The sequence below is a fragment of the Aegilops tauschii genome, chromosome 3 (assembly GCF_002575655.3).
Source record: "Aegilops tauschii subsp. strangulata cultivar AL8/78 chromosome 3, Aet v6.0, whole genome shotgun sequence".
Lineage (NCBI taxonomy): Eukaryota > Viridiplantae > Streptophyta > Magnoliopsida > Poales > Poaceae > Aegilops > Aegilops tauschii.
The window spans coordinates 463,541,352-463,560,716 of NC_053037.3; the positions used below are offsets into that span (position 1 = coordinate 463,541,352).

The following is a 19,365-nucleotide window of genomic DNA, read 5'->3' on the forward strand; positions in this document are numbered from 1 at the left end:
CGGCCGTGGTCGCCGGGGCCCGCTTCTGAGGTGGAGCTTTGTCTTGGCGAGGTCCGCGCTGCGCCACTGCAGGCGGCACGCGGTCTTGACGAGGTGGCACGAGGAGCGCCGGTGCAGCTTCTCGCGGCCACGGGATTTCTTGGCAGCTTCTTTCTTCACGCGCGGGCGCCGGGCGCGGTGGATCACGCCGCGGAGGCGCGCGCCTTGGTGCCAAGGCACCGTCCTGGGGTTGAGGTGGTGGAGGCATGCCATGAGCCCCATCGCCCGCGGCTGGTTGAGGGGGAGGCAGAGAGTGGGACGGCGCCGGAGAGCCCCCTGCGGCGCGGACGAGCTCGGCGACACGGTCGAGCCACTCCTCATAGAGGTCATCCACGGGGCGGTAACACAGGAGCTCGTTCGCCGCGATGAGCGCGGCCCGTGCCTCCATGAGAGTGCGGTGCGCGTGAGACGAAGAACCGGCAGGGGTAAGTGATGGAGTAGCGGTGTGGCCGTCTTGCCGCACCGAAGGATGCAGCGAGGACGCCTGCTGCTCGTTCCCCGCCGGGCCGGTGGCAGCGTTGGCGGCGGGAGACGGAGAACGACGAGGTGGCCCGCCTACAGGGGCCGTCTGAGCGACGCGGGCGGAGAGGGCAGCCCGACGCTCAGCTCGAGCACGACGAGTGTCTGCCATGGAAACGACAGAGCGATGGATCAACGAACTGATGGAAGGGAAACTACGGTGCACCCCTACCTGGCGCGCCAAATGTCGGATGTGGGGTTCCGGCAAAACCTTAAGGTTCGAACACTGGGGTGCGCACGAAGTCTCTCCCTCCTACCGATCTACGCTCTAGCTCGCTAAGATCTCGCGGACGAACTCGACGAACTCGCAACACAGAAAGACACGAGGTTTATACTGGTTCGGGCCACCATTGTGGTGTAATACCCTACTCCAGTGTGGTGGTGGTGGATTGCCTCTTGGGCTGATGATGAATAGTACAAGGGAAGAACAGCCTCCTGAGGTTGGGGTGTTCTTGTGCTTGTGTAGTTGAGGATGATCTGAAGCAGTTCGGGATCAGTTCGGGATTAGTTGCCTCCTACTGTGGTGGCTAGTCCTATTTATAGAGTCCTTGGTCCTCTTCCCAAATATCGAGCGGGAAGGGATCCAACAACGGCGGGCAAATTTGAAGGGGGCAGCTAGTACAAGCTATCCTGACAAAAGCGGTCTTCGCCTGCGAAAAGCTCTGGGGTGACGCTGTCTTGGGCTCCACAATGACCTCCGCCTTGCCGTCCTCCTGGTCTTGGTCTCATTGCACCAATATGGCAACATTTGCCTGATGCCTCGGTACTCTTCGCCTGCGCTGGCCTCCTTAGCACCGAAGAGGAAATAGGGACGCTGCGCGCACTGGCGCCCGCCTGGCACTCGCCTGGTACCGTTCGTCATGGCTCACGTCACGAGAGCCTCATGAGGTTTTCCTTTCCTTGATATCTCCGCTCCTCGTGAGCCTACCTGGCTAGGCCACTCCAGAGGAGGTCTTGCGTTGTCCGCCTCGCGAGGCTTGGACCCTCGCGAGGGTCTTGGGTGCCTTGTTGACGAAGATGGGCCGTATGGCCTGCTGCTTGGCCACGCTGTGGGCCGCAGGCCGGCAAGTCTGGGGACCCCCGTTCCTAGAACGCCGACAGTCTCTAATGCATAACCCCAAAACATAGTGGTAAATTGGTAAGAGACATCATAGATCGCACCATATCTAATAAAGTATGGTTACGACGTTCGGACACACCATTAGAGCATCTCCACTAGTCCCCCAAGAAGCCTCCCCAAGCCACTTTTTGGGCGCCGGCGGGCAAAAACCGCCCCAGTCAGGACCCCAACTCGTTGTTTTTCGCCGATAAGAGCAAAAATTCGCGCCGGCGACCCCATACCACACCCAGCGCACCGGGGGGCTCCTGGGAGGCCTAATCTCGCCTTTTTGTGGGCGCTGGCCCACCAGCCAGCGTCTCTCTCATGTTAACTCACTTTTGTGGGCACTGGCCCACCCACGTGCTCCCTCCTCTCTCTTTCCCTCCACACACACACGGGCACCGAACTCCACCGCTCCTGTCGCTGCCGCCTAGCATGCCTCAGCATCGTCGTTGGTCCTCGTTGACGCCAGAGACCTGCTCGTGCCCGACGCCAAGGCGGCGGCCGAGGAGGCCACCACCTTCCGCGCCCGTCCTCCGCGCCGCGGGCGTCGCCATCGCGGCCTCCACGGCCGCTGTCAACCTGTGCTGCTGAGCTCCTCCTCCTCCACATCTGGCCACACCCAATTCGGTACAAAGCCCCTAGCAGGGCAGAGCAGCATCCAATTCCAACCCGAGCTTGAGCTTGGGCAAAGTGTGAGAAGCAAGCAGAGGACGATGGGCATGCCGACGGCGACTCTAGCGGCTCTGGCGCTGCTGCTGCTGTGCGTCTCCATGTCCTCCTTGTCCAATTGCTTAGCAACGCAGTACAAGGTGGGTGGGCTGGATGCGTGGGGGGATCTCGCCATCCACCAAACCGAACGTGTACATGCGGTGGGCCATGTCCGTCCCCGTCAAGCTCGGCGATGCCCTCTTCTTCCTCTACCCGCCCAGCCAGGACAGCGCCGTCCAGGTCACTGCCAAGGCCTTCGCCGCTTGCGACGTCTCTGGCCCGCTTCTCAAGCTAGAGGACGGCAACTCCGTCTTCAACCTCACCAAGCCCGGGCGGGCCTACTTCACCAGCGCTGCCCCAGGCCGCTGCCGCAAGGGCCAGAAACTGTCGCTCGACGTGCCCGGAGCCGACGAGAAGATGCTCAAGCCCTCCACGGACGACTCTAGCGGCTCTGCCAAATCCGCGAGGATGACGAGCTGTGCCGGCTCGGCCTCCTCGCCTACTGGCTCGCCTTTCTTCATCGCCCCGCGGCTGCAGTCCAAGGGCGGCGAGCTGCCTACTGCCGGAGCGCGTGTTCGCGCTCCTCTCCTGCCCGCTCCCTGGCGCCGTCGCCTCCGGGCGGATGGTCGACGAAGGCGCTGCCGCACTACGAAGGAATCATGGCGGCCGTCGCTGCTTCTGGTGGCGACTCCACTGGGTTGCAGGCGAAGCACGGCGATGAGCACAAGATGGCCGTGGGCGCGGGCGCGCACCTGCTCCGGGGGCGCAACGAGTGGAGATTTTTCCGCACCCAGGCCAAAAAATTTGCCGGCAGCCCCCCAAGCGGCGAAAAAATGCCTCCTCAGGAGCGCAACACGACTGGAGATGCTCTTACGCTGTGGTGTTCCAGGTGGCGTGAGTTGTGAAATTATTCCACATTGTTTTAAATGAAGGCCAAACTCGTAACTCAAATATTTGCCTCCGCGATCAGATCGTAGAAACTTTATTTTCTTGTTACGATGATTTTCCACTTCACTCTGAAATTCTTTGAACTTTTCAAATTTTTCAGACTTGTGTTTCATTAAGTAGACATACCCATATCTGCTCAAATCATCTGTGAAGGTCAGAAAATAACGATACCCGCCGCGAGCCTCAACACTCATTGGACCGCATACATCGGTATGTATTATTTCCAATAAGTCAGTGGCTCGCTCCATTGTTCCGGAGAATGGAGTCTTAGTCATCTTGCCCATGAGGCATGGTTCGCAAGCATCAAATGATTCATAATCAAGTGATTCCAAAAGTCCATATGCATGTAGTGTCTTCATGCACTTTACACCAATATGACCTAAACGGCAGTGCCACAAATATGTTGCACTATCATTATCAACTTTGCATCTTTTGGCATCAATATTATGAATATGTGTATCACCACGATCGAGATTCAACAAAAATAGACCACTCTTCAAGGGTGCATGACCATAAAAGATATTACTCATATAAGTAGAACAACCATTATTCTCTGATTTAAATGAATAACCGTCTCACATCAAACAAGATCCAGATATAATGTTCATGCTCAACGCTGGCACCAAATAACCATTATTCAGGTCTAAAGCTAATCCCGAAGGTAGATGTAGAGGTAGCGTGCCGACGGCGATCACATCGACCTTGGAACCATTCCCGACGCGCATCGTCACCTCGTCTTTAGCCAATCTTCGTTTAATCTGTAGCCCCTGTTTCGAGTTGCAAATATGAGCAACAGAACCAGTATCAAATACCCAAGCGCTACTACAAGCATTAGTAAGGTACACATCAATAACATGTATATCAAATATTCCTTTGTTCACTTTGCCATCCTTCTTATCCGCCAAATACTTGGGGCAGTTCCGCTTCCAGTGTCCAGTACCTTTGCAGTAGAAGCACTCAGTTTCAGGCTTAGGTCTAGACTTGGGCTTCTTCCCAGGAGTGGCAACTTGCTTGCCATTCTTCTTGAAGTTCCCCTTCTTTCCTTTGCCCTTTTCTTGAAACCAGTGGTCTTGTTAACCATCAACACTTGATGCTCTTTCTTTATTTCTACCTCCGTAGCTTTGAGCATAGCGAAGAGCTCGGGAATTGTCTTATCCATCCCTTTCATATTATAGTTAATCACTAAGCCTTTGTAGCTTGGTGGCAGTGATTGAACAACTCTGTCAATAACACTATCATCTGGAATATTAACTCCCAGTTGAGTCAAGTGGTTTTGGTACCCAGACATTCTAAGTATGTGTTCACTGGCAGAACTGTTCTCCTCCATCTTGCAGCTATAGAACTTGTTGGAGACTTCATATCTCTCAACTCGGGCATTTGCTAGAAATATTAACTTCAACTCCTGGAACATCTCATATGGTCCATGACGTTAAAATGTCTTTGAAGTCCCGATTCTAAGTCGTAGAGCATGGCACACTGAACTATAGAGTAGTCATCAGACCGCGTCTGCCAAACGTTCAAAGCGTCTACATTAGCAGGAGGGGAATTTTCACCTAGCGGTGCATCAAGGACATAATTCTTCCGTGCAACAATGAGGATAATCCTCAAGTTACAGACCCAGACTGTGTAGTTGCTATCATCATCTTTCAACTTAGATTTCTCTAGGAACGCATTAAAATTCAAGGAAACGGTAGCACGGGACATTGATCTACAACATAGATATGCAAAAACTATCAGGACTAAGTTCATGATAAATTAAGTTCAATTAATCATATTACTAAAGAACTCCCACTTAGATAGGCATCCCTCGATCATCTAAATGATCACGTGATCCATATCAACTAAACCATGTCCGATCATCACGTGAGATGGAGTAGTTTTCAATGGTGAACATCTCTATGTTGATCATATCTACTATATGATTCACGTTCCACCTTTCGGTCTCAGTGTTCCGAGGCCATGTCTGCATATGCTAGGCTCGTCAAGTTTAACCTGAGTATTCCGCACGTGCAAAACTGTCTTGCACCCGTTGTATGTGAACGTAGAGCTTATCACACCCGATCATCACGTGGTGTCTCAGCATGACGAACTGTCGCAACGGTGCATACTCAGGGAGAACACTTATACCTTGAAATTTTAGTGAGGGATCATCTTATAATGCTACCGTCGTACTAAGCAAAATAAGATGCATAAAAGATAAGCATCACATGCAATCAAAATATGTGACATGATATGGCCATCATCATCTTGTGCCTTTAATCTACATCTCCAAAGCACCGTCATGATCTCCATCGTCACCGGCTTGACACCTTGATCTCCATCGTAGCATCATTGTCGTTTTGCCAACTATTGCTTCTACAACTATCGCTAACGCATAGTGATAAAGTAAAGCAATTACATGGCAATTGCATTTCATACAATAAAGCGACAACCATAAGGCTCCTGCCAGTTGCCGATAACTTTTACAAAACATGATCATCTCATCCAATAACGTATATCACATCATGTCTTGACCATATCACATCACAACATGCCCTGCAAAAACAAGTTAGACATCCTCTACTTTGTTGTTGCAAGTTTTACGTGGCTGCTACGGGCTTCTAGTAAGAACCGTTCTTACCTACGCATCAAAACCACAATGATGTTTTGTCAAGTTTTTTGTTTAACCTTCAACAAGTACCGGTCGTAGTCATATTCAATTCAACTAAAGTTGGAGAAACAGACACCCGCCAGCCACCTTTATGCAAAACAAGTTGCATGTCTGTCGGTGGAACCAGTCTCATGAACGTGGTCATGTAAGGTTGGTCTGGGCCGTTTCATCCAATAATACCGCTGAATCAAAATAAGACGTTGGTGGTAAGCAGTATGACTATCATCGCCCACAACTATTTGTGTTCTACTCGTGCATATCATCTATGCATAGACCTGGCTCGGATGCCACTGTTGGGAAACGTAGCATGCAATTTCAAAACATTTCCTACGATCACGCAAGATCTATCTAGGAGATGCATAGCAATGAGAGGGGGAGAGTGTGTCCACGTACCCTCGTAGACCAAAAGCAGAAGCATTAGTTTAACGCGGTTGATGTAGTCGAACGTCTTCGCGATTCAACCGATCAAGTACCAAACGTATGGCACCTCCGAGTTCAGCACAAGTTCAACTCGATGATCCCTCGAACTCTTGATTCAGCAAAGTGTCGAGGGAAAGTTTCGTCAGCACGACGGCGTGGTGACGGTGATGGTGAAGTGATCCGTGCAGGGCTTCGCCTAGGCACTACGACAATATGACCGGAGGAGTAAAAGGTGGAGGGGGCACCGCACATGGCTAAGAACAATTGTTGTGCCTTAGAGGTGCCCCCTGCCCCCGTATATAAAGGAGGGAGAGGGGAGGAGGCCGGCCTAGGGCGCGCCAAGTGGGAGGAGTCCCACTTGGACCCCTAGCCCAATTCGCCCCCCCCCCCTCTTTTTACCGGAAGGGGAAAGGAGGAAGGAGAGGGAGGAGGAGAAGGAAAGGGGGGCCGCGCCCCCTCCCCTAGTCCAATTCGGACTCCCCATGGGGGGGCGCCACCCCTTGTGGGCTGCCTTGCCTCCCTCCTATGGCTCATATGACCCATATATTTCCCCCGGGGGGTTCCGGTAACCCCCTGTTACTCCGATATGTACCCGATATATTCTAAAACCCTTCCGGTGTCCAAATAATATCGTCCAATATATCAATCTTTACCTCTCAACCATTTAGAGACTCCTCGTCATGTCCGTGATTGCTACCTCTTGAGCACTGCGTTGGTTTTCCCTTGAAGAGGAAAGGGTGATGCAGCAAAGTAGCTTAAGTATTTCCCTCAGTTTTTGAGAACCAAGGTATCAATCCAGTAGGAGGCTACGCGCGAGTCCCTCGCACCTACACAAACAAATAAATCCTCACAACCAACGCAATAAGGGGTTGTCAATCCCTACACGGTCACTTATGAGAGTGAGATCTGATAGATATGATAAGATAATATTTTGGTATTTTTATGATAAAGATGCAAAGCAAAGTAAAAAAGCAATGGAAATAACTAAGTGTTGGAAGATTAATAAGATGGGAAATAGACCCGGGGGCCATAGGTTTCACTAGTGGCTTCTCTCAAGAGCATAAGTATTTTACGGTGGGTGAACAAATTACTGTTGAGCAATTGACAGAATTGAGCATAGTTATGAGAATATCTAGGTATGATCATGTATATAGGCATCACGTCCGAGACAAGTAGACCGACTCCTGCCTGCATCTACTACTATTACTCCACACATCGACCGCTATCCAGCATGCATCTAGAGTATTAAGTTCATAAGAACAGAGTAACGCCTTAAGCAAGATGACATGATGTAGAGGGATAAATTCATGCAATATGATATAAACCCCATCTTGTTATCCTCGATGGCAACAATACAATACGTGCCTTGCTGCCCCTACTGTCACTGGGAAAGGACACCGCAAGATTGAACCCAAAGCTAAGCACTTCTCCCATTGCAAGAAAGATCAATCTAGTAGGCCAAACCAAACTAATAATTCGAAGAGACTTGCAAAGATAACCAATCATACATAAAAGAATTCAGAAGATTCAAATATTGTTCATAGATAAACTTGATCATAAACCCACAATTCATCGGTCTCAACAAACACACCGCAAAAGAAGATTACATCGAATAGATCTCCATGAGAGAGGGGGAGAACATTGTATTGAGATCCAAAAAGAGAGAAGAAGCCATCTAGCTAATAACTATGGACCCGAAGGTCTGAGGTAAACTACTCACACATCATCGGAGAGGCTATGGTGTTGATGTAGAAGCCCTCCGTGATCGATGCCCCCTCCGGCGGAGCTCCGGAACAGGCCCCAAGATGGGATCTCGTGGGTACAGAAGGTTGTGGCGGTGGAATTAGGTTTTTGGCTTCGTATCTGATCGTTTGGGGGTGCGTAGGTATATATAGGAGGAAGGAGTATGTCGGTGGAGCAACGTGGGGCCCACGAGGGTGGAGGCCGCGCCTGGGGGGGTAGGCGCGCCCCCTACCTCGTGGCTTCCTGGTAGCTTCCTTGACATAGGGTCCAAGTCCTATGGATCATGTTCGTTCCGAAAATCACGTTCCCGAAGGTTTCATTCCGTTTGGACTCCGTTTGATATTCTTTTTCTGCGAAACTCTGAAATAGGCAAAAAACAGCAATTTTGGGTTGGGCCTCCGGTTAATAGGTTAGTCTCAAAAATAATATAAAAGTGTATAATAAATCCCAGTAATGTCCAAAACAGAATATAATATAGCATGGAACAATCAAAAATTATAGATACGTTGGAGACGTATCAGTGATCTCATCCGGGACTCCGAACAATCTTCGGTCACCAAAACACATAACTCATAATACAAATCGTCATCGAACATTAAGCGTGCGGACCCTATGGGTTCGAGAACTATGTATACATGACCAAGACACATCTCCGGTCAATAACCAACAGCGGAACCTAGATGCTCATATTGGTTCCTACATATTCTACGAAGATCTTTATCGTTCAAACTGCAATGACAACATACGTCATTCCCTTTGTCATCGGTATGTTACTTGCCCGAGATTCGATCATTGGTATCTTCATACCTACTTCAATCTCGTTACCGGCAAGTCTCTTTACTCGTTCTGTAATACATCATCCCACAACTAACTCATTAGTCACATTGCTTGCAAGGCTTATCATGATGTGTATTACCGAGAGGGCCCAAAGATACCTCTCCGATACTCGGAGTGACAAATCCTAATCTCGATCTATGCCAACCCAACAAACACCTTCAGAGATACCTATAGAGCATCTTTATAATCACCCAGTTACGTTGTGACATTTGGTAGCACACAAGGTGTTCCTCCGGTATTCGGGAGTTGCATAATCTCATAGTCAAAGGAATACATATAAGTCATGAAGAAAGCAATAGCAATAAAACTTAACGATCATTATGCTAAGCTAATGGATGGGTCTTGTCCATCACATCATTCTCCTAATGATGTGATCCCGTTCATCAAATGACAACACATGTCTATGGTGAGGAAACTTAACCATCTTTGATTAACGAGCTAGTCTAGTAGAGGCATACTAGGGACACTGTGTTTTGTCTATGTATTCACACATGTATCAAGTTTCCGGTTAATACAATTCTAGCATGAATAATAAATATTTATCATGATATAAGAAAATATAAATAACAACTTTATTATTGCCTCTAGGTCATATTTCCTTCAGATGCTATCTTCACCTACTTGGGCATCAGATCAACACTTGAAGCGGGCAATTGCATGCTAGCAGCCGAGAATACCGTGCTTGCCGCATCTCTGATCGCCTGGACGTCATGACGCCGCCCCCATCTCCTCGACGTTGTGACACCACCGCTGGCGCCCCCATCTCCGGAACGTCGTGACGCTGCCGATGCCATCCCCATCTCCTGGACGTCATGACGTCGCTGATCTCCTTGACGCCGCTTACCGCCAATCTCCTCGATGTCCCATGCTGCCTGTCGCCTAGTACCGCAGTGGCGACATGGAACCCAATCTTTCTGGATGGTATTATGTTTTACCTTTCCCTTGGTTTGTTCGTTTGATTCCAGTTCAACAAAGCTCCTCATGTGACGTATGGAATCCATGGGAAGTACAGTCATCATCCTTGATCTCCTCCCTTGATACACATTGATGTATGAGTTTCGCTTGATGTATAAATCCGAACTATGATATACCAGCTGTCGTGGATATGTCACGGCAGATGTCCTTAGTGTCAGTACTTAGTCGCGAGGCCAACGCATCTATGTGGTAGCTTGAGAGGGGTTGAGTGGGACGAGAGACGCAAAGTTTTACCCAGGTTCGGTCCCTCATGGTGGAGGTAAAAGCCTACATCCTGCTTCATTGATATTGATGATGATGATCACGATTACAAGGGTGCTCTATCTCGAGAGCTATTGACTTGTCTGTCTAAACCTAACTTGTGAAAACTCCTCCCTCTTGGGGTGCCCTGGCCCTCCTTATATAAGTTGGAGGGGCGGGTTACATGACTAGTCCTAGTAGGATTAGGATTATTCTATTACAAGTGGAGTCCTAGTCTTACTTCCTTTGTAGGAGAATATTCCTTATGCCTTTCATCTTAAGCCGGCCTATCATAACGCAAGCCGGCCTTCTGGGCCTTGAGCCTTCTGGGCCTCTGGGTCTTGCCGGTCCTCTGACCCGCCTGCCGGGTCACCAATGAGTCACCTGGCTCTGACGGGTCATCAGTGAGTGGAGAGATCCGGGTAGGTCATCAGTGAGTCACCAATTCAGGGCGGGTCACCAGTGAATCGCCAAATCCGGTCGGGTCATACTTCCGGCCAGGTCACACCGCGGGGTATATCCCCGACACCATCTTATTGAGAAGGAATTTACAACAGAAGTAGCGCTCAGGATGTAAGGATTAATTAAATAGAGGTAGTTTTTTCATTGTTATCCTGGTGGCAGTGATAGGATGTCAATTTACAACAGAAGCAGTGTTCATAATGTAAACTTAATTAAGATGCGAAGTAGTAAATTATGTTGAGGAACTAGAGGATGATTACACATATTGAGCTAGATACATGCATTGTAGAAATTTGATCACTAACTCAGTCTTGTGTTCATGTTTTCCTAATTGTTTGGAATAGGCATGATTCGGAGGTCGCGCTTGGCAGCAGTACTAGTACTGATAATCCGGATTTATTGGTTGAGGATTCTTCAACTGTACAACCAACACCACCTATCCTTGAAGTTGACTGGGATAACTTACAGATAATAGAGACACATGATGATGAAGGTAGAATTGAACCCAAAAAAGACAAGTGTTATTCTTTCAATCAAATCTCAAATTATCAACTCATGCCGAAAATAAACTTTTTTGTTTAATTGCGGGAAGAGGAAGCCTAGAAAGAATGTTACGAAAGCTAGGCCAGCTGAAGCTAGCACCCCTTAAAGGCCAACTAGAGAACAAATACTACTCCCTCCATCCCATAATGTAAGACACTTTTTGATGTCAAAAAGTGTCTTACATTATGGGACGGAGGGAGTACAAGACAACCCAGGCATGGTCACTAGAATGTAATCAGCAATGACAAATAGTTATTCGTTCTACAATGGAAAAATGAGAAGCAAAATATTAATCCCAATGTAATAACATATATACGTGCAGTCGACTTGCTTTCTTGCTGGGAGAGGGTACTTTACAAACCACAACTACTCCAGCAAACATGCCCACTGCAGCTCCAGCAAAGAAGCTGACTCCAGCAAACATGCCCACTGCAGCTCCAGCAAAGAAGCTGACTCTAGGGAGGATGCCCACTGCAGCTCCAGCAAAGAAGCTGACTCCAAAGAGGAAGCTACAAATTGGATGAATGATCTCTATAAAATAAATGTTATAGTTATGTGAGATGTGAACTCTGTAGAAGTGCATGCTCTAGCCAATGCAACCAAAAGACCAATCTGATGGAGAGACTAGGCAGCACATTATACGTCAACACTCCCCCTCACGTGTGGCTCCCTCAGGCCTAAACATGGACCGAAAGTGGGTTGCAATTTAATTGCGCCAGCCGGGTCTTGAACTCAAGACCTCTGCGCCCTGATACGTCTCCAACGTATCTATAATTTTTAATTGTTCCATGTTATATTATATTCTGTTTTGGACGTTTAATGGGCTTTATTATACATTTTTATATTATTTTTTGGACTAACCTATTAACCGGAGGCCCAACCCAAATTGTTGTTTTTTGCCTATTTCAGTGTTTCGAAGGAAAGGAATATCAAACGAAGTCCAAACGGAATGAAACCTTCGGGAACGTGATTTTCGGAACAAACGTGATCCAGAGGACTTGGAGTGGACGTCAAGAAACGAACAAGGAGGCCACGAGGCAGGGGGCGCGCCTACCCCCCTGGGCGCGCCCTCCACCCTCGTGGGCCCCTTGTAGCTCCACCGACCTACTTCTTCCTCCTATATATACCTACGTACCCTCAAACCATCAGAGACGGAGCCAAAACCCTATTTCCACCACCGCAACCTTCTGTACCCGCGAGATCCCATCTTGGGGCCTTTTCCGGCGCTGCGCCGGAAGGGGCATCGATCACGGAGGGCTTCTACATCAACGCCATAGCCTCTCCGATGATGTGTGAGTAGTTTACCTCAGACCTTCGGGTCCATAGTTATTAGCTAGATGGCTTCTTCTCTCTCTTTGTATCTCAATACAAAGTTCTCCTTGATTCTCTTGGAGATCTATTTGATGTAACTCTTCTTTTGCGGTGTGTTTGTCGAGATCCGGTGAATTGTGGGTTTATGATCAAGATTATCTATGAACAATATTGAATCTCATCTGAATTCTTTTATGTATGATTGGTTATCTTTGCAAGTCTCTTCGAACTATCAGTTTGGTTTGGCCTACTAGATTGATCTTTCTTGCAATGGGAGAAGTGCTTAGCTTTGGGTTCCATCTTGCGGTGCTCGATCCCAGTGACAGTAGGGGAAACGACACGTATTGTATTGTTTCCATCGAGGTAAAAAGATGGGGTTTATATCATATTGCATGAGTTTATCCCTCTACATCATGTCATCTTGCTTAAAGCGTTACTCCGTCCTTATGAACTTAATACTCTAGATGCATGCTGGATAGCGGTCGATATGTGGAGTAATAGTAGTAGATGCAGGCAGGAGTCGGTCTACTTGTCACGGACGTGATGCCTATATACATGATCATACCTAGATATTCTCGTAACTATGCTCAATTCTATCAATTGCTCGACAGAAATTCGTTTACCCACCGTAATACTTATGCTATCTTGAGAGAAGCCACTAGTGAAACCTATGGCCCCCGGGTCTATTTTCCATCATATTAATCTCCCGTCAACAAGCTATTTCTGGCGCCGTTTATTTTGCTTTCTTTAATTTTACTCTTTACCATAAAAATACCAAAAATATTATATTATCATCTCTATCAAATCTCACTCTCGTAAGTGACCGTGAAGGGATTGACAACCCCTTTATCGCGTTGGTTGCGAGGTTCTTATTTGTTTGTGTAGGTGCGTGGGACTCGAGCGTGGCCTCCTACTGGATTGATACCTTGGTTCTCAAAAACTGAGGGAAATACTTATGCTACTTTACTGCATCACCCTTTCCTCTTCAAGGGAAAACCAACGCAGTGCTCAAGAGGTAGCAAGAAGGATTTCTGGCGCCGTTGCCGGGGAGGCTTACGCCAAGTCAAGTCAAGATTTGACTCCCAGCAACTAGCCATTTCTGGCGCCGTTGCCGGGGAGTCTACGACAAGTCAAGACATACCAAGTACCCATCACAAACTCTTATCCCCCGCATTACATTATTTGCCATTTGCCTCTCGTTTTCCTCTCCCCCACTTCACCCTTGCCGTTTTATTCGCCCTCTTTTCCGTCCACTTCTTTTTCGCTTGCTTCACCGTCATGGCTAGTCCTTTATCTACTCCTTTGTCTCCCAAGAATGAAGTTCTTAATTTTAAACAAAGGGAGGGAGAAAATCTAAAAGATGCTTGGTACATAATTTGCAATGCGCAAAATAGATCTACTAGGAAGCAATCTACTTCCGTTCTTCTTCACATTTTTTATGTAGGCATCACTCCTTGGAATAGATATATTCTTGATACCATTACCGGAGGAAATTTCTTGGGTAGCCATACTTTTGATTCTTACAATGCTATGATAGATTTGTTTGGCCCACCACCTCTTTTGGTTAATGGAACTACTTTAACTTTGGAATTATTGAAAATAAAGTTGCTACCGTAGAGTTGATTGAAAATTTGGATAGAAAGATCCACAACCAAGTTACCCAATACGGATCTAAGGTAGGAGTTGCTCTTAAATTTTTTAAAGAAAAGGAACCTATGGTTAATGAAAAGATAGATCAAGATTCCACTAGAATTGATAAAATTGAGGATATTATTACCAACCTAGGGTCTGCTTTTCTTCCGTGAAAAACACTCCTTCTAGTGCTAAGATTGCCAAATTATTGTATGTTCCTAAAAATAAGGGTGAAACTTCTAGTAAGGGGAATGCGGACCTCAAATCCATAAGTGTTCACCCCATCTTTCTTGCTATCCTTAAGGAACCTTTTGCTACAAATGATTTGCTTGATTTTGTGCCCAGGAGTTTGATAATTAATAAAAAGAAAGAGACTCCTAGGGGTTATAGGTGTCTTATTGAAGAATTGCCTACCAAAGATGGCAATACCTAGATCTATCCTTGTTTTTATGCCTAGCTAGGGGCGTTAAACGATAGCGCTTGTTGGGAGGCAACCCAATTTTATTTTAATTTTCTTGATTTTTATTTCTGGTTAGTAATAAATCATTGATCTAGCCTCTGGTTAGATGTGTTTTTATGTTTTAGTTAGTGTTTGTGCCAAGTTAAACCTATAGGATCTTCTTGGATGATAGTTATTTGATCTTGCTGAAAATTCTAGAAACTTTCTGTTCACGAAAACAATTGTTTAAAATCACCAGAACGTGATAAAATATTGATTCCAATTGAACCAGATCAATAAACAAATTATTTAGGTCGTCCTATTTTGGTAGATTTTTCTGAGTTCCAAAAGTTTGTGTTAGTTACAGATTACTACAGACTGTTCTGTTTTTGACAGATTCTGTTTTTCGTGTGTTGTTTGCTTATTTTGATGAGTCTATGGTTAGTAAAATAGTTTATAAATGATAGAGAAGTTGAAATACAGTAAGTTTAACACCAATATAAATAAAGAATGAGTTAAATACAGTACCTTGAAGTGGTTTTTTGTTTTCTTTCGCTAACGGAGCTCACGAGATTTTCTGTTAAGTTTTGTGTTGTGAAGTTTTCAAGTTTTGGGTAAGGATTTGATGGATTATGGAACAAGGAGTGGCAAGAGCCTAAGCTTGGGGATGCCCAAGGCACCCAAGGTAAATCCAAGGACACCAAAAAGGCAAAGCTTGGGGATGCCCCGGAAGGCATCCCCTCTTTCGTCTTCGTCCATCGGTAACTTTACTTGGAGCTATATTTTTATTCACCACATGATATGTATTTTGCTTGGAGCGTATTGTATGATTTGAGTATTTTCTTTTTGTTTACCACAATCATCCTCGTTGTACACACCTTTTGAGAGAGACACACATGATTCGGAATTTATTAGAACACTCTATGTGCTTCACTTATATCTTTTGAGCTATATAGTTTTTGCTCTAGTGCTTCACTTATATCTTTTAGAGCACGGTGGTGGTTTTATTTTATAGAAATTGGTGTTCTCTCATTCTTCACTTATATTATTTTGAGAGTCCTACAAAACAGCATGGTAGTTTGCTTTAATTGTGAAATTAGTCCTAATATGATAGGCATTCAAGATTAGTAAAAACTTTCTTATAAGTGCGTTGAATACTAAGAGAAGCTTGATGCTTGATAATTGTTTTGAGATATGAAGATGGTGATATTAGAGTCATGCTAGTTGAGTAGTTGTGAATTTGAGAAACACTTGTGTTAAAGTTTGTGATTCCCGTAGCATGCACGTATGGTGAACCGTTATGTGATGAAGTCGGAGCATGATTTATTTATTGATTGTCTTCCTTACGAGTGGCGGTCGGGGACGAGCGATGGTATTTTCCTACCAATCTATCCCCCTAGGAGCATGCGCGTAGTACTTTGCTTCAATAACTAATAGATTTTTGCAATAAGTATGTGAGTTCTTTATGACTAATGTTGAGTCCATTGATTATACGTACTCTCACCCTTCCACCATTGCTAGCCTCTCTAGTATCGCGCAAATTTCGCCGGTACCATATACCAAACATTACCTTCCTCAAAACAGCCACCATACCTACCTATTATGGCATTTCCATAGCCATTCCGAGATATATTGCCATGCAACTTACCACCATTCTGTTTACTATGGCACATTCCATCATTGTCATATTGCTTTGAATGATTATGAAGTTGACATCGTATTTGTGGCAAAGCCACCGTTCAAAAATTTCATACATGTCACTCTTGATTCATTGCATATCCCGGTACTCCACCGGAGGCATTCACATAGAGTCATATTTTTGTATTGAGTTGTAATTCTTGAGTTGTAAGTAAATGAAAGTGTGATGATCATCATTATTAGAGCATTGTCCCAAGTGAGGAAAGGATGATGGAGACTATGATTCCCCCACAAGTCGGGATGAGACTCCGGACGAAAAAAAAGAGGCCATAAAAAAGGAAGAGAAAAGGCCCAAATAAAAAAATGAGAGAAAAAGAGAGAAGGGACAATGTTACTATCCTTTTACCACACTTGTGCTTCAAAGTAGCACCATGATCTTCATGATAGAGAGTCTCCTATGTTGTCACTTTCATATACTAGTGGGAATTTTACATTATAGAACTTGGCTTGTATATTCCACTGATGGGCTTCCTCAAAATGCCCTAGGTCTTCGTGAGCAAGCGAGTTGAATGCACACCCACTTAGTTTTTTTTGTTGAGCTTCATACACTTGTAGCTCTAGTGCATCCGTTGCATGGCAATCCCTACTCACTCACATTGATATCTATTGATGGGCATCTCCATAGCCCATTGATACGCCTAGTTGATGTGAGACTATCTTCTTCTTTTTTGTCTTCTCCACAACCACCATTCTATTCCACATATAGTGCTATGTCCATGGCTCACGCTCATGTATTGCGTGAAGATTGAAAAAGTTTGAGAACATCAAAAGTATGAAACAATTGCTTGGCTTGTCATCGAGGTTGTGCATGATTAAATACTTTGTGTGATGAAGATAGAGCATAGCCAGACTATATGATTTTGTAGGGATGAACTTTCTTTGGCCATGTTATTTTGAGAAGAAATGATTGCTTTGTTAGTATGCTTGAAGTATTATTATTTTTATGTCAATATTAAACTCTTATCTTGAATCTTTCGGATCTGAACATTCATGCCACAAATAAGAGAATTACATTGAAAATTATGCTAAGTAGCATTTCACATCAAAAATTATGTTTTTATCATTTACCTACTCGAGGACGAGCAGGAATTAAGCTTGGGGATGCTTGATACGTCTCCAACTTATCTATAATTTTTTATTGTTCCATGCTATATTATATTCTGTTTTGGGCGTTTAATAGGCTTTATTATACACTTTTATATTATTGTTGGGACTAACCTATTAACCGGAGGCCCAGCCCAAATTGCTGTTTTCTGCCTATTTCAGTGTTTCGAAGGAAAGGAATATCAAACGGAGTCCAAACGGAATGAAACCTTCGGGAACGTGATTTTCGGAACAAACGTGATTCAGAGGACTTGGAGTGGACATCAAGAAACGAATGAGGAGGCCACGAGGCAAGGGGGCGCACCTACCCCCTGGGCGCGCCCTCCACCCTCGTGGGCCTCTCGTAGCTCCACCGACCTACTTCTTCCTCCTATATATACCTACATACCCTCAAACCATCAGAGACGGAGCCAAAACCCTATTTCCACCACCGCAACCTTCTGTACCCGTGAGATCCCATCTTGGGGCCTTTTCCGGCGCTCCGCCGGAGGGGGCATCGATCACGGAGGGCTTCTACATCAACACCATAGCCTCTCCGATGATGTGTGAGTAGTTTACCTCAGACCTTCGGGTCCATAGTTATTAGCTAGATGGCTTCTTCTCTCTCTTTGGATCTCAATACAAAGTTCTCCTCGATTCTCTTGGAGATCTATTTGATGTAACTCTTCTTTTGCAGTGTGTTTGTCGAGATCCGATGAATTGTGGGTTTATGATCAAGATTATCTATGAACAAAATTTGAATCTCCTCTAAATTCTTTTATGTATGATTGGTTATCTTTGCAAGTCTCTTCGAATTATCAGTTTGGTTTGGCCTACTAGATTAATCTTTCTTGCAATGGGAGAAGTGCTTAGCTTTGGGTTCAATCTTGCGGTGCTCGATCCCAGTGACAGTAGGGGAAACGACACATATTGTATTGTCGCCATCGAGGATAAAAAGATGGGGTTTATATCATATTGCATGAGTTTATCCGTCTACATCATGTCATCTTGCTTAAAGCGTTACTCCGTTCTTATGAACTTAATACTCTAGATGCATGCTGGATAGCGGTCGATGTGTGGAGTAATAGTAGTACATGCAGGCAGGAGTCGGTCTACTTGTCACGGACGTGATGCCTATATACATGATCATACCTAGATATTCTCGTAACTATGCTCAATTATATCAATTGCTCGACAGTAATTCGTTTACCCACCGTAATACTTATGCTATCTTGAGAGAAGCCACTAGTGAAACCTATGGCCCCCGGGTCTATTTTCCATCATATTAATCTCCCGTCAACAAGCTATTTCTGGCGCCGTTTATTTTGCTTTCTTTACTTTTACTCTTTACCATAAAAATACCAAAAACATTATCTTATCATCTCTATCAAATCTCACTCTCGTAAGTGACCGTGAAGGGATTGACGACCCCTTTATCGCGTTGGTTGCGAGGTTCTTATTTGTTTGTGTAAGGTGCGTGGGACTCGAGCGTGGCCTCCTACTGGATTGATACCTTGGTTCTCAAAAACTGAGGGAAATACTTATGCTAATTTACTGCATCACCCTTTCCTCTTCAAGGAAAAAACCAACACAGTGATCAAGAGGTAGCACGCCCATGCTAACTCGGCGCCCCCTTGCGCCTGCGGCTCCACGGCGACTTCCTCGATCCTGGCTACCCCGACTCGACATCGACCACGGCGTTCTTCGCACGGCGACCTCGACCACGGCTACACCACCTACGCTCTCGGCTACTTCGATAAACGGCACAAAGGGCTACCGCCTTGCTTGAGCAACCTCGTCGGGTTTCCACTCCAGCCACGACTTACACGACGCATCGACTGTTACGACTGTGGGGGGGGTGTCCGTCGGTTTGCCTTCGGATTCTTCTCAGTCTCACCATCTGCGTCGCTACCGTTGTGACTGCGGGGGGGTGTTGAGTAACGTGATTGTATTGGATACATAGGATAGACTAGGAAAGTATTTCTGGCTTGTCTTGTACTCCAAGTAGATCATGCA

The 19,365-nt window shown here is 45.9% G+C and overlaps 1 protein-coding gene across 1 annotated transcript; it reads left to right on the forward strand.

The window, feature by feature from the left end:
- Nucleotides 1-2,373: 2,373 nt before the first annotated feature.
- On the forward strand, nt 2,374-5,075 carry LOC120975928 (uncharacterized). The gene is made up of 3 exons (XM_073495949.1): nt 2,374-2,469; nt 2,555-2,939; nt 4,972-5,075. The coding sequence occupies exons 1-3, from the start codon at nt 2,374-2,376 to the stop codon at nt 5,073-5,075; spliced, it is 585 nt and encodes a 194-aa protein (XP_073352050.1).
- Nucleotides 5,076-19,365: the final 14,290 nt, after the last annotated feature.

Bases quoted from the DNA above. Each gene is read 5' to 3' on its own strand.
- LOC120975928 (XM_073495949.1), top strand. From the start codon at position 2,374: ATGGGCATGCCGACGGCGACTCTAGCGGCTCTGGCGCTGCTGCTGCTG. The intron at 2,470-2,554 runs GTGGGTGGGCTG...GTCCCCGTCAAG, and splicing joins GCTTAGCAACGCAGTACAAG to CTCGGCGATGCCCTCTTCTT. The intron at 2,940-4,971 runs GTGTTCGCGCTC...CTTTCAACTTAG, and splicing joins GCTGCCTACTGCCGGAGCGC to ATTTCTCTAGGAACGCATTA.